The sequence below is a fragment of the Azolla caroliniana genome, unplaced genomic scaffold (assembly GCF_043228905.1).
Source record: "Azolla caroliniana isolate FFs.n. ecotype wild unplaced genomic scaffold, voAzoCaro1.0.p SCAF_300, whole genome shotgun sequence".
In the NCBI taxonomy this organism is placed as follows: Eukaryota; Viridiplantae; Streptophyta; class Polypodiopsida; order Salviniales; family Salviniaceae; genus Azolla; species Azolla caroliniana.
The window spans coordinates 1-15,405 of NW_028230735.1; the positions used below are offsets into that span (position 1 = coordinate 1).

Here is a 15,405-nt window from a genome sequence, read left to right on the forward strand (position 1 = left end):
ATCAGAGATTTTAGATGAAATGGAAAAGAATCACGATAGTGAAGACTAGAGATATTCATTATTGTTATATCTCCTCTCTACAGTAATTTCTATATCTAGATTAGTGCTAATCATACTATTGTTGTCTTTTTCACCCCTTGGAAACTTGTTTTGAATTATTGGCTCTTATACATGATCTACTCTTTGTATCCCACCTATGCCTCTATATTGCATCTGCAAGATTTTTCTAACCTTTATAAAGAACGAACTATCCGCCCTGACGCTTGAAACACACATATAATGTCATTAAGACATGCACTTCCTGTGTAATTTTGCACTATTAATATTAACCTTCATAGAAAGCCTGATACAGTGGTGACTACAATTCAGATGAACTATTTGCAAAGTGCTCCCATAGACTTCTTACACAAATATAACTTTCAGATCTTAGAAATATTCATATTCAGCCTTATAAAACATGATACAGATACAGAAGTCACTAATATCCATGGGGTGTACTCGGAGTGTGCTGCCATGGGCTTCTTACTCAAATCAGACACTCAGAGAACCATCAACCCAAATTCTACGCATATCCAAAATTTCATAAAGATATGAGAAAAACAACCTCAGTCATACAAAAGCATTATACAAGTCAGCTAGGATTTTTTACATCGTCAATTCACTTTCAAACAACTTTAGATTTCCCTGTTGGGAACTGTTCCATGCTGATACTAGCAGATCAAATTCAAGAGTAAAAATACTTAAATGATTTTGCAGCATTAGATCACAGATGCTGGTTCTGAAAAAATAACTACACACATTCCACTCATCTAATCTTATTTTCAAGGACAAGATTAGCAATTACACATGGTACAATGTATTTCATTCACATGAAGCCATTAAGCTCATGCAACATATAGGACTTCAAAGAATACCATCAAGGTAACATGCTGTACGGCAGTATCATTAAATGATTGCGATAAGAGAAAACTTGCACGTGGTAAGCACATGAAATCCAGCCTCATCATCTCCCTTGATATCGTGGTGTTTGACCAGGAGGAGGATACTGCGATAAGTTCATAGGAGGTTGTGCACCAAGCAGACTGTCTGAACGGTTGACGCCGACAATGTGGTCACGTGGTGGATTAGGAATGAGAGAATGATAGTTTGATGAGTATTGTGGAACTGTAATTGGCCAATCTCCACCACGATGTGAAAGGCTTTGATTCTGCTGTGGTAACACACTTCCAGCATTGTAATGGCTTCTGTAACCATCCACTTGCCCTCTGTACATGTCCCCGATTGGCAGTTCCAAATAATTATCGTTACAGCTTAAGGTTCCTCTCCTTTCAGGTACAACCTTAGTAGATAGTCCACTAATTGGATCATACTCGTGGCCATAATGTCCTCTCAGATACACATCATCCCTTCTACCAGACCTTCGTGAAGGATTTTCAATACCTCTTCTCTGTCCATCAATTGACTGGGCATTGAATGTCTCATGCCTCATCGCATCCTGATCAAAATAGCTCAAGTTGACTGGCTCCAGAACCTCGTGGGAATATCTTCGGCCAGGTGAAATTTGTCTACGACTTTTTCTTCCGGTGGTTTTCATATAATCTCTATCTTGATCAATCTGTGCATCTCTGCTCGAGTACATGTCAAGGTCCACTACAGAACTCAAGTTATGCCGATGCGATCTCTCAGGTGATGATATCTTTCTAAACTTGGTAAAGTCTGAGATACACCTATCTTCCCTTTCAGACCTGTCTGCAGTCCACCTCCTAGTTTCATGTCTGCCATGCCTATTGGGTGATATTCTTCCACACAATACACCATCGTTTTTGGGCTGATGCCTTACAGATGATTTCCTGTCAAAATTTGGCAGCAAGCCCTGGTTTGAGCTACCTTCCCTGTCAAGCCTATCACTTGACTTCCTTCCCTCCAAGGAAATATCATGCCTAGAGTTTAAACTCAGTCTTGCTTTCTCTGTTGGCTCCTGCCAAGAACTCAGCCTCTTACCATCAACCTTTCTAGCATGAAGATCCTCCTCTTCAGATGCCTTCTGCTTAGATGATTCTTCTTTCCTATTTTCTTTGGAAAGGCAAATCATATGCGTAACTTCTTGACCTGCAATTGGTAGGTGTTCAACTGTTTTTCTTATCTCTGGCAATGACAACTTGTCTGAGGCATCGTTAGAGATAGGCTTGTTCATTGATGTCACTTTGAATTTCAGAGTGTCTTTATTAGCAACGTCATCAAGATTACCTGGTAGAAGAAATTTGGTACCAACTTTCTGTGTGTCCATCAACTTAGAAGATGAGGTTCTTCCAATAACATTGAACGTCAGTGCTTCTCCATTAGCTACAGCATTTGAATCACTTCGTCGGTGAAATTTACTATCCACTCTGTTCATGTCCTTTACCTTAGACAAACTTCTACGACTTATCTTCTGAGAATTTTCTTGTGCAGCATGCAAATTGGTGAATGTTTTGCTTTTTTCGTCCGAAACACTTTCCACTATCTTCCCTCCCGTTTTATTCTTCTTCTCTATTAAGAAATCTGGAATTGATAAGGGAGAACGAGGCTGTTGGCGTGGTATGGAAGGCATCCCAATAAACCGTGTATCTGATTCTGTTGAGATGTGACCTTTCTCCAAAGCTACTTGACGGTGTCTGGATACCCAATCAGGTCTACTCCACAAATACAGGGGTGGGGCAACAGCATTCCAATCAGTCAACGGGTTTTCATCAACATCTATAGAGCCAGGCAAATAGAATGACTGCAAGCAACAATTTGGATCAGTTGGTTTCATTAGAAATATGACATTGTGTGAACAAAACCTGATACAAATTATTGTCTTTGAGCTAACCTTTCCTTGTAAGAGGTCAGGGTCTTCCCATACCAAGTCATATTTCTCAGGTTTCCGATCCAGCCTGCAAAGTGACTATATAGCATTGTAGTAAAACCATATTATGTGTGATGGGTCATTATAAAAAAATGAGGGTTTAGGGTTTAGAATTGTAAGCCCTATTATTCAATAACCATGAATACTTGTGGCAAACATGTATAATTGCATTCAAGAAACATCATTGAAAAGTAGCTTGGAACTTTTAATCATTACAAGAAATGATTGTACCTCCAAGGGCATCAGACAGCTACTGCATAGGTAACATAATGCAAAATTTTCATGAACTAAAGAAAACTTTGCCAAAATGATTTATTTTCCAATACCAGAATAGAAATCTGCATCTGGTAAATGAAATTTCACCTTGCTTCCTAGACACCTATTGTGTCCATTTTGCGGCTATATTGGAGTCTAAAAGTACTTATAACTTGGATAGTAAGGGTTATGAGGAGGTCCAAACAACAAGATCCATTTGTGTATGGGAAGAAATTTCCACTTAACAGAAATTGGATGTACCTTTCAGTTTCCTTGGGAACAATGAATACCAGAAGCTTTGGTTTAAACTTCAACGCGTGATTTATAAATTGGTTCGCAAGTGCTCCTCTTACTCCAAAAGGAGGATTCAATCCCATTATCTGCAATATATTTAAAAAACTACTAAGCATTAAGCAGAAAGCTAGCACTAGTTCATCATTATTGCTCATAAGGAGAACTCACAAGCCTGCTTCCATCAATCAAGTCCTCTGGCTTCACTTTAAACCAATCCTTCTTTGTGAAATTGAAGTCATTCTGCAACTTTAGTTTGTAAGTGGGCAACTTGCCATGGTGTAAATGTTAGATTGTCATCTCTAATTCCATTATTCTCTAAGTTTTTGTTTAACTCCATATTTCATGAAACCTCATTTTTAACTACACAACTATTAGGAGTAATTATGAAACCAAGAACACAGCATTGCATTTAAGCAAATCACATAACATTTACATATTAAAATTTAATGAGTACATGTAAAGCCTATAACTTTGTTGCTAGTAAAGAGGAATCAACATCATAAAAATAGTCTTTCAGGAATAGAAAGAGAAAAAAGTGAAATCATTAACAGAACTATTAGAGACATGTACACACCCCATGACTAAGTGAAGTAACTAATGAGGATGAAATGAAGAGCTTGGAAAGCAAACCGCACCATGGAATAGGTGGGTCAATCTTAGGACAAACTTACTTTCGTCTGAATGGCATCAAAGTTTTTATATTTGCAAATTTTCCCAGATTCTTCCAGTTTTTCCTTCATAAGTAATGAGAATTCATTTGATCCACAGCAAAAGTCAACCACCTACAGAATAAAAAAGAATTCAAGAACTTCTAGCATAAAATTGAAATAAACCAGGATAATTAACAGTACAGTATGTAATGGATAAAAAGAGACAATTTGCACTCTTCTGCAATTGCCTTGAACACTTCCCAAAAGAAAAATATCATCATGTACAGTGTACCATTGTACTTAATCATCTTTTGTAATGTATAAGTGTTCTTGCAAGGAAACTGTGACATAACAAAGACCTACACATATATCAGATTCTCAGTTCTTTTGTATTCTCAATTCAAGTTACAAATTGTGACATAACAAAGATCTTTTGTATTCTCAGTTCAAACTACAGATCAGATTTATATTTTGCAACCCTGTTAAGAATGAACTGTATAAAGAAGATCTTTAAGTGGAGAACTAGCAAATAGTAGCTCAGTTCAGAAAGATAAGATAATGCTTTACCATATCACCTTCATCAACATATGCATGTAGCCTGTCAGCAATCTGTAAATATAAGATACAAAATCACCCAAGGAATTTTTGAAGTGCATTAGATTTCGGTCTGAAGACACAGATTAGAGCAAATCAAGAAATCCCACTAAATATGTAGTAAGTTTTTACATTCATTCTGTCATAATTTTGCACAGGCAATTAAACAAATGATAATGTATAACACACATTGATGAAGAAAGCATGAAACTGCAAACAGAAAAATATTAAAAATATACATATTACACCAAGACACACATTCGAACTCAAATTTAATTTAGTTAACTTTACACTTAGTAGACCACAAACAATTCAATCGCACTTTAAGTACATTATCACATGCAGAGAGTGCATATATTTACAAGGGCACCAGCACAAATTAAGAATGGAAAAATACCAGGCACATGGCCAAATGCTAATATACTAAATACACTGAAATACCAACAATGTATGAACGCGGATGAAAAAGGCATGAATCTGCAGAGAACGAAATAATGCAAACCTGTTCAAGTTTGTCAGTTTTTGTAAAGTGTCGACCATAGGAAGTATACCTTGCTCCGTAAAGAAATGGGGACAGATAAACTCTCAAATCATTCTGCTCATTCACAAGAAAAACGAAATCAACAAGAATACGAAATAATCTCTTAGCTTTTTTCATAACCATGACCATGCAATTCACCAAACAATTTTATTGAATGAACAGAAGCAACAAATAGCATATCTGAAAGTCAGCCACCAAAAATGTTCACTAAATGGTATTTTATGAAGCTTTCAACATGTTTCTCAGCTATTATTTTTATTGGGTTTGGTTTAGATGTATAATAGAAGGAATCGGGGAATTCAATTCAAGTAACAGTCCTATTGACATCCTCAAGCTAATGGAATTTTTGCATCATTCACGATGTTATTTAATATTTCTAGCATTGTCAGTTTAGTGCAATCATTATCTCTAGAAGTTATCCACCTTACAAACTTTGAATGGTATACTCTTTAAACCATACCCTGCAACATTCCAGATATTTGATGAAGTGAGGAGAGCATTTCATTTTTGCATCCTCTATGCTACCACCATTCTCAAGGATCTCTAAAGCTTTGCGCATACCCTGCAACAAACGAATACCAGAACATTTGTGGAGTTAGGAGCTTATTGATGTGGTGGCATCAAATAAAGCTGGAAGTTACCTTGGTTATGGACTCGATTTTGACCAAAGAATATTTTCTATCAGCATTTTGAGAGTTTAAACGCCTATAGTTGATAGGCACTTCATACTTATTTAGAACACTCTCAATTGTCACCACAGCTTTTGCTTTTCCAATGATGCTATCCACCCTATTTAAAATAAACTATTAGCTAGGGCACATGGAGTCTTGACTAGAACTACAGTTTATATAGTTTTTTACGTACACACTCTGTATTTCACTGCCGATTATAATTGATTTTCGGAAAGTGGGTGGTTTTCTTTTTCGCAGATGCTGATGCAAAGTTGCCTCATTTGTAGATTTACAAGAACCATCTAATCCAGTTTTACTTTTTCTTTGCATTGCGCTTACACCAGATTCATGTAAATTGTCATCTTGATTTGTAGGGAAACCTAGTCCTTTTAACACAAAAACAGTTTGTGGTCCCTTCATCAGTTTCTTCTCTGCTGAAGTAGCATCACCCTCTGATGTCTTTGATACTTTCCTTTCAACTGTGGGCTTCAAGTTATCTTGACTTCTCTTCAGTGAAACTATCTTGCTCAGTTTTACTTCGGTCTCCAGCTGCTCTAATTTATTTTTTCCTAGTGTTCTTTTAGGTGTGGACTTGTAGCTTGCAGGAAATTTCACATGAGATCTTTCAGGCGTACCAAGTGTAGAAATTATAGGGTGCCGGCTGTCAAATATATAAAATCCAAAATATAGAACCAAAAGATATAAAGTCAGAGATAATCAAAGCTTCAAAAGCTTTCCATGCAGGGATCTTCTTACAATGATGCCTTACGATCTCTCTTAATAATTACATAACTGAATTCACATCATAATCAGAAGTGCACAACCGAATGGGAATGAGAAAAATGGGGCCCACAAATAGTGACAAGGTTCCACGACACAATCAACTGTTGACAAATGAGATAATTACAGCAAAGGGTATAACTATAAATCAGATAGTGACAATGCTTTATATTAGGACTACTCGATTTTGTTAAATGAACTGTTTAGTCTGTTTTGTCAATAGAGCTTGGAATATGTGTGGTATATGCTTATCTTACTAAAAGACAACTTTAAAAAACATGAATGCTTACTTGCAATATATAAGAATTCTATTAAGCAAAAGGCCATCCCAAGCTCTTGTAGGCTCATCTTCTCCTCTTTCATCATCACTTTCATTATCAAATAGAATTGAACTGCAAAACATAGCATGACAGTCAAAATAGAACATTATCATGCCAGTAGATTATTTATAGACTATAATATTTATTAAAAACTTACGAAGGCAGACATGCACGATGCCAAACCCTTGGGCATCTTCGGCAAATGCCAAATTGTAAGTCTCTCTCTTCCTTCTCCCCTATTCCACATTTCCAACACATATGCATGGAGCAACTAAACCCTTCTCCTTTTTTTATGGATTCAGCCAGAGCAATTTGTTCACTTTTATCATGATCTCGTAGAGTAATTTCAGCAATGCACATAGGATGGTAAAAACGACCACACATAGCAGTTTCACAAAGAAATACCTGCAAAAGGTAGTCCACTCTCATCTTTAATTTTAGATATAAAGATGTATTTAAACATATCTTTAAAGACTGGATTAAATTATTTGAATACAATAAAAAGACTCTAGTGTGGCTGAAATGTGAATGAGATGGCTATCCTTATAGAAATATCAATATTGTTAACTTTCTGAAGCTGTGAACTCCCATACAATGATCCCTCATAAAGGAGTTCTTGATCACCTTTGAAAGAACGATACCTCTTGAGCAGCACCAATGGTCTCATGAGAGCATCCAAGTTCCCCACATGCATTGCATTGATGTACTTTTGCTTCACAATTTGGACAGTAGAATTTATCCATCCTCTATAAAGTAAAGGAGACGTTACTATTTTTTTTCCAAACAAAAAGAAACACTGCCAACACACAACATTCTTCTGATAATTCAAGATGTAAGATGGCATGCCAATAACTCCTTACAAACCTGAACTTTAGATTTGCTAAAACCCAATGTTGAGCAACTAACATCTTCAGCTCCTTGAGCATCTTTGTGCACATGGAATGACCTCATACATGGACCATCACAGCTGCAGTCCACCAAAAAAAGGAAGATAAAAAATAGCTTTAAAGTAAGATATCACATCTGGTATTTCTAGCCAGTAAAGAGGGGAATGCAAGCATAGATGCACATTCATGCATTTTACCTAGTAACTTCACCACCATTATCACAAATACAGCAAACAGTTTCAGAAAGATCCCCAGTTTGATCTACATCTACATCTTCTCCATTTCCATTTTGATCTACATCCGCATCTTCTCCATTTCCAGTCTGATATACATCTGCATCTTCTCCAAAAGTATCCATTTCCTCATCAGACTCTTCTACAGCTTCCCCAAAACCACCAATTTCCTCATCAGACTGTAGACATCCCATTTCCAACTTGCATTTTTTGTCCTTGTGATATACCATACCTTCATTATTTCCACCAGAAGTAAACACCTGATTTCTTCTACTTTGCTGATCATCATGGTGACAAAAAATGAAACAATAAAACAAGCAAAGAATTAAGCAAGATCATTTAGAATGTTGGAAACATGGTAGCAGCAAATAGATTACAGCAAGAAGATAAATCAACTAGATCAAAATGTAGACCCCTTAAGTACATATGTCAGAACAATACCGGGAAAATTTTGTAGAATCAATGTGAGATGCAGAATGAGACCAGGATTCAAAATCTGATGAATCAGTTTGTCGTGGAGAAAGAATGGGAAAAGAAGAGTTCGCAGTGTTTATCATGCAGATAAACTATCTACTGGACCAATAGGCCACCCCTGTGTCTGATCCTAGTCTCTGATAGACAGGTGCTGAATCATGTAGTGGGGACCATAGAATGAAAAAAAGCTATATTAGAGGCCAAAATGGCCAATAAGACCGAAGAAGAGATTACATCTTAAAATGCTGACTTGTTTTTGAGAGTTACAAACCTAAATAAATATAACTAAATATAGGCTCCCAAAGAATGTAGTTATCTAAACAGTTGAGATCTTTTAGATAGATAGGAACTCCTACCATTGAGAAATCTCCAACATGGGACAGTCCAAAATGAGATGACAAGGGCTATCTCCAAAAATCCATAAGGGCTTATGGGAGCTAACAATATTTACAATTCTATGCAATGCAAAAGTTACATGAATTATTTGGAGAAAGACCCCAGCTCACTACAATTATTAATATTCAAATAAACACATTTTACCAATCCAACCAACATATTCTTTCACTGCTGCTTCCACAAATCCAACTCTTGGTTTTGCCTCTCTTCATCTCAAATACTGCCGTTTTAATGCATTTATTTTAAACACATTACTTGATATAAGATCGAAAATACAGACCTCATTTGTAGCTGGCATTAATGCCTTTGTCGACAATCCTAGATCAATAGACCGCAGCACCTGAGTACTCACAATATTGGTAAAATATGGATATACTTTAAATATCAAATAAAGATGAAATTGGTTAACTACCGTGGAGGTAGCCAAGCGCCTATTTGAAGAGATAAGATGTTGTATGACGGGCAAATGTGAAAGCAACTCATCGCGGCTCAGTTCCATTTCCAAAGAACTGCCAATCAAACCATATCTTAGCTATGTATATGACAAATTTTACTTTAGATTAATCAGATGGAAATATCCAGGTAGATGCATTAACCATATAGACACTTACGGGAACAATTCTTGCACATGCTCCCAAGCACCTTTATCCGAAGCATCAGGGTAGACAAGAGCAAAATTGAGGAAGTGAGCAACAATTAATATGCTTTGAATCGTTTCCTCATAGCTCTTACAAGGTTTTAGCAACGTGATCCTGAAATAAAATTAACATGCCTCAATGACATCCGAAATATGATCTCTGCAAGTAAAAACTTGAAGCTAGGCTTATGAGAATATGGTCGTTTAACATAGCATGTCTATCAATAGGCTTACCAGAAATGGCCTTCTCATAGCATGTTTCTCAATCAACTTATTAGCATTGGTCATTCAACATAGCATGTCTTCATCACACTAGTAATATAGTCTTTCAAAAATAATGAGAAAGGGCCATCGTAAAATAAAATGAGAATAACAAAAGATAAAAGATAAAAGATAAATGTCTTTCTGCGCTAGTTTTGAAAACTAAATGGAACTCAAATCACTGCCCTCTAAAAATAATCATGATGGATGATCCAATATTGAAATGTCCTAGCAAGACGGTGTCCCTGCTGCCATGTGATGATGGCTTTGATTGTATGAAGACATGTACATTCCAGCTGTGATCCCAGGATAGTGTTGTCATTACTTGTCTGTGAATCCAACTTAGCTGGGATCTTTGCTTGTGGAGTGTCCTTAGTAGTATCCATGCCAAGACAAAGTTCCCTGCTTTGGTGGATGGGTGAGTATTGAGCACTTCCTCTCCTCATGTCTACAAACATCCCAACCAAAATGAATTCATGGCTCAGCAGTCAAGCCCAATATAGTTATTTCTCTTTGTAGTTGACGCCACTGATGCCAACTGGAGCCATAACTCTAATGTGCATATTTTCACAGACCATCATCACACAGCATCAAAGATACCCTCTTCATCCTAACAATCTTTTCATACAATATTACCCCAATATGTTAGCCGGTCGGCTACCCGGAGTCGGACAAATGTGAAAAGGAATCGGAGTTGGAGTCGAAGTTGAAGAGTATGAACAGTGATCGGAAATCGTATGAATATGAAAGGACAGAATTTAAATATAATATAATTTTGCCAAGTATAAAAAATATAGTAATAGGACAGTTTTGTATAACTGTAGGTTCTTGCCGAACAAGGCAAGTGTAAATCTTGGAGAGAGACTCTCAGGTCACCTATAAAAAGGAACCGAGAGCATTGTATTGGTATCGGTCTATTTTGATTAATATAAGTTTTGGTAGTTACGAGTATCTGCTGTGTCGACAACTCTGTGTATGTTTCTATCTGTCGTCGTGTCGTATGTTCGAATCCAACCTCTGCTGCACAGATTATATTATATCTAATAGTTGATCAAGAGCGTATGTTAAATCGTAATAATTAATCTCTGTACAACTATTTTCTGAGTGTAGAACTAGTGTCGACCAACCCATCTCTCCACCACAATCTTCTTGACCGAATGTTCAACCTATTGTGTCTGTCGGCTACAGCTGTCAGCAGATTAACACATTCCAATGAGCAAACACCAAAGCTGATCGTCAGCAATGATTCAGATTACATTCCAAGCCATTCATTGTTAGAAAGTTAATGTACTAAAGACATATTTTCCTTTTATGACTGATATTGATTGGTTACAGAAACAGTTTTAATATGTTGAGCATCGTAGAGTTTAGACCATTATGGTCTCCTTAAATGTCTAACAATATCCGAAAAGCCTTCAGCACTAGACCAAATGCTCTACTCATGCAGTGGCTAGAAGCCCTTGGTATCCCTGTAAATATGCAATGGGGAATCTGTGCAGAATTGGAGTAAAACAAGGATGCCCACTATCATCCACTTTCTTCAGTGTCTATATAGATGATGTATGGTTCAGCAGTTCAGGGGCATGACTAGTGGGTATACCATACAAATATTACTATTATGTTGATGATACTGTGTTTATCTCCAATCCTCTAGAGGAACTACAAAGACATGTAAACACCTAAAATCATTTTTTATGGACAAAGGTTTGTTGGTAAACATAGATTAAATTAAGGGATGGTGTTTAACATCAGTCAAGCACGGGCAACAAGATCAGAACCAAAATTCTTCTTTGGTGAGGAAAGGGTGGCATATATACACGATCCTACACATACCTAGGAGAACAGTCATAGTGCCTAGGTTCTCCTTACAGAAGGCTGCCTGTTCTAGACTTTCTCATGGATTTGCAGCCCTTGGTGCTCCTGAAAGACAATGTGAACATTTGCAGGTTCAAGTACCAAGAACTAAATTGTGGCTATTTGATGCAATTGTCACACCTATTCTTCTCTATGGAGTAGAAACCTGGGGACCTATTTGTAACAGCAAATAACTGGAAATATTTAAGGAGACCTTTAATCTCAATAATTTCCCAAGTTATAAGGAGCAAAATATTGGTGCCCCATGATATAATCTGGGCCATTATACGTATTGTAAATGTACATCCTTGTGTATGTCTATAAAAAATCCAATAGAATACATCTTCCTATTCAATCTTTTTCACACATTTAAATGGTACCCTTCAGTCTGTAGATGATAGATAAAAGAGGGTTTAAAATCCCTTCCGCTGAGATCATATCCTATGCTAACGTAATTATGAGTGACCAACCCAACTTATACATTATATTGGCTTTTAAAACCCTTTATTGTGAATTTTTCCTACAATTCCACAAGAAAGGCAAGAAGGAAGTCTACTATGACGACCACATCATCATCAATGGCAAGGCCGTCAAATAGGGATTTGCAGCCTATGAGACAATAGAATCAGAGCTACATATTGGAGTTCGAACCTACAACAGAGCACTTTGGACACATCCAAGAAGAATGGAAGAGATCATGGCAAAACGAGACATACTCCTCATTATAAAGAAGCATCAGAGCCGAAAGAAAGGTCTTCTTGGGTGGAGGGAGCACCAGAACATAACTGTCGTTGCTCCTCATGTCTGATCCAATCTATTACACAAGTATCAGGATACAAGGCACATGTGCCATACCAGCAATAGATCATGGACATCATTAATTGCATGTCTGATCCACCCAAAGACACCCAGATGCACTCAATGAACTTCATCACAGCTCCAATCAACCTTGAATACTATTATCCATATCAACGTACCACTACCAATCCCATTCATAATAATTACGCGTTTCAATGTAAACTATCTCAACGCCTGCATCAAGATCATTATCACATATGTTCACAAAACCTAAAGCATTTGATTTTGTATAAATATGGATAACTTGAATTTACCCATCATTTGTCTCATAGGCCAATTTAAGCTTCTAATAAACGTCAATATATCCAAATTTCGCATTCACAAAGAAAGAAAACAACGAAGAAGACGCAACAAGAAATACCAGTTCTTTTCTGCTTGCAAATAAAAGATGGGTTTCATATCTTCCTTCAGCCCAAGCTTCCATGAAAGAGCTTTCAGGTATAGAAACATCCCATTGTTGTTAATTCCTCTCAAATACACAGGTTTCTCTGTATTAGGGTTCCGAAACACATTGTTCTCCATACTAAGCTTTAGAAACCTGTCTTTATCTGTATCATGGTTTTCCTCTTCCTTGAAGTAAGGTAAAGTAGTGAAAGAAACAGGTGTTTCATCTTCATATTCTAACCAGTAATTTCCAACACTTTCACAATTCACTTCCATGTCATCCTCATCCTCATCTGAAGAAGAATTAGAATTGAGGTCATTTCTTCCATCACAATTCTGTGTGTTCTCTGCATTTTCGTCTTCAGCCATAGGAAGACACACAGGATAGACGACAGAGCCTGAAAAAGAAAACAGATGAATGGGGAGAGGAAGAGAACCCTAATTCAAAGAAAGGGGATGAAGCACGATTTGAATTGAGAAGAAATGGTGGAGATTTTAGATCAATATGGACGACATCAGGTGAAAATTGCCCACCATGGTAGACGATATTCCCTCAGAACGGATGAATCAAATGATTACTCGTCAATCTAATGAAATATATCCCTGCAATTTTTGGCAGTAGCCGTGTAATTTACAACATGTGCGTTTAAGCTTGGGTTCTAAACCCTTACTATTTGAATGAAACATAATAATGCTTAATAATGGAGTAATTGTGCCAACATCATAATTAAAGCGTTGATCTGATTTGATACCATAATAATCTGCTAAGTTAGCATGATAATCCGATGTGTTTGCATGATTATATAGTTTTGATTCACTCGAGCTAGATCCTAATGTAAGAATGAGATAAGGATATAAAAGATAAATAGATAAGAAAGGAGAGAGAGAAAGAAGGGTGCCGATCCACCCGACCACCCCCGAGCAAAGGGATCGAGACAGACTCTAGCCTTGATCAGCATCGCATACCACCGTTGTGGCGTCGAGTCGTACATGGTACTGGCACGCTCGCTACAAGAGTTGATCCACCACAAGGACAGAGTCTTGACGTAGTCAAGAGATGACCAAATGAGGGAAGTTAAGCCTCATATTTATAGCCAGACCTAAGGGCCCCATGCAAGTTCACACACTGGCCTTCATGGGTTGTCTCAATCCCAATGATTAAAATTAAAAGTAATCCTTCCCTTCTTTACACTCTCATTTAACCCTCGCACTTTATCCATGTGTATAGAATACTACGATACAATCTTACCACAGGATATTATATGGGCATGCCCGTATGCTATAACATACTCCCCCTCTTTAAAACATTGCACTCTTGCAATGAAAAGTTAGGGAAATTAGTTTTAAGAGTATTTAGTTAGATTGGTCCACTTAGGTTTTACCATAATCAATCTATTCAATCTACTTACATTGTACAATAATCTATCTATTTTATCTAATCAGATTGCATCATAATTAATCAATTTGACTAATAAGGTTGCATCATAAAATCATTAGTTTGATCTAATTGTGTTGCATCACCACTTGAAATGTATAGATAATGCTTTTGTTTAGTTGATATGCATAAGGCCTCGTTGCTATTTGTTTCCCGAAGATTGTTAAAAGACGCGTTTTAGCTAAAACGAAGTCCGTTTGCAACTATTGGTAGCAATTAGCAATAGTTCAACAGCCAACTTGAGCCAAACTAAACCACAAACCTTATGACTTATCAACTTGCACTAGAATTTTGTATGCTTTCTCCATTCAAATTTCCAAATGGTTTTGGGTTCAGTTTACCTTGGACTTTCAAGGGTCCAATTTAGCTTAGTATGAGCCTCTATCAACTTAACAATTTGCAATTTGAACAGCTACAACGTGCAAGTTAAACAACTTGAAGACTTGAACCTAGGACAATTTTTAACTTATTAAAAAAATCTCAATTTAAACAACTTCAAATCACAACATAACCTCATGTTAAAAGCGTAAATGGTTTGCAACATAAACATCTTCAAACCACAACTTGGGTGGCTTACTCAAACAACTTCAAGTTGCAAAGACCTAGGACAATTTTTAAATATTTATTAAATAAAAATTAACATTTCAAAAGTTAAAAGCTATAGTCTATTAACATGATAAGTGTAAAGCACTTCTTCAAACAACTTCAAGTTGTGGCCTAACCAGCTTAAAGACTTGATGTTATGAATGACAACCGATATTTTCTACTTTACTCAACTTAATAGCAACAGACCTTTGGTTAGAAAAATTCTTTGTTAAAGAGTTGAAAATTTAATGCAAATGTGTGGTTTGCACCAAGCCATGAAACCATGGCTTAATGGTTTGTAACTCACTTACCATTTGGTTTGAGCTTAAAAATCCCTTAAAACATTTGGCTTCAACAATTTTAGCTTAACAGTTCAGCTTGACATAATTTAGCAGTTCAAAATGTTTAA

At 36.7% G+C, this 15,405-nt stretch overlaps 1 protein-coding gene across 1 annotated transcript; it reads right to left on the reverse strand.

Annotated features, from left to right (window-relative positions):
• Positions 1-609: 609 nt before the first annotated feature.
• LOC147848603 (protein ENHANCED DOWNY MILDEW 2-like) lies at positions 610-13,582 on the reverse strand. The gene is made up of 19 exons (XM_087338319.1): positions 12,954-13,582; positions 9,594-9,734; positions 9,395-9,491; positions 9,263-9,322; positions 8,077-8,390; positions 7,857-7,959; positions 7,634-7,738; positions 7,150-7,397; positions 6,963-7,064; positions 6,086-6,553; positions 5,863-6,010; positions 5,682-5,783; positions 5,183-5,275; positions 4,654-4,695; positions 4,108-4,218; positions 3,605-3,676; positions 3,404-3,522; positions 2,852-2,915; positions 610-2,761 (listed from the first exon to the last, which is right to left on the reverse strand). The coding sequence occupies exons 1-19, from the start codon at positions 13,343-13,345 to the stop codon at positions 1,004-1,006; spliced, it is 4,539 nt and encodes a 1,512-aa protein (XP_087194445.1). The 5' UTR covers positions 13,346-13,582; the 3' UTR covers positions 610-1,003.
• Between the last annotated feature and the right edge of the window lie 1,823 nt (positions 13,583-15,405).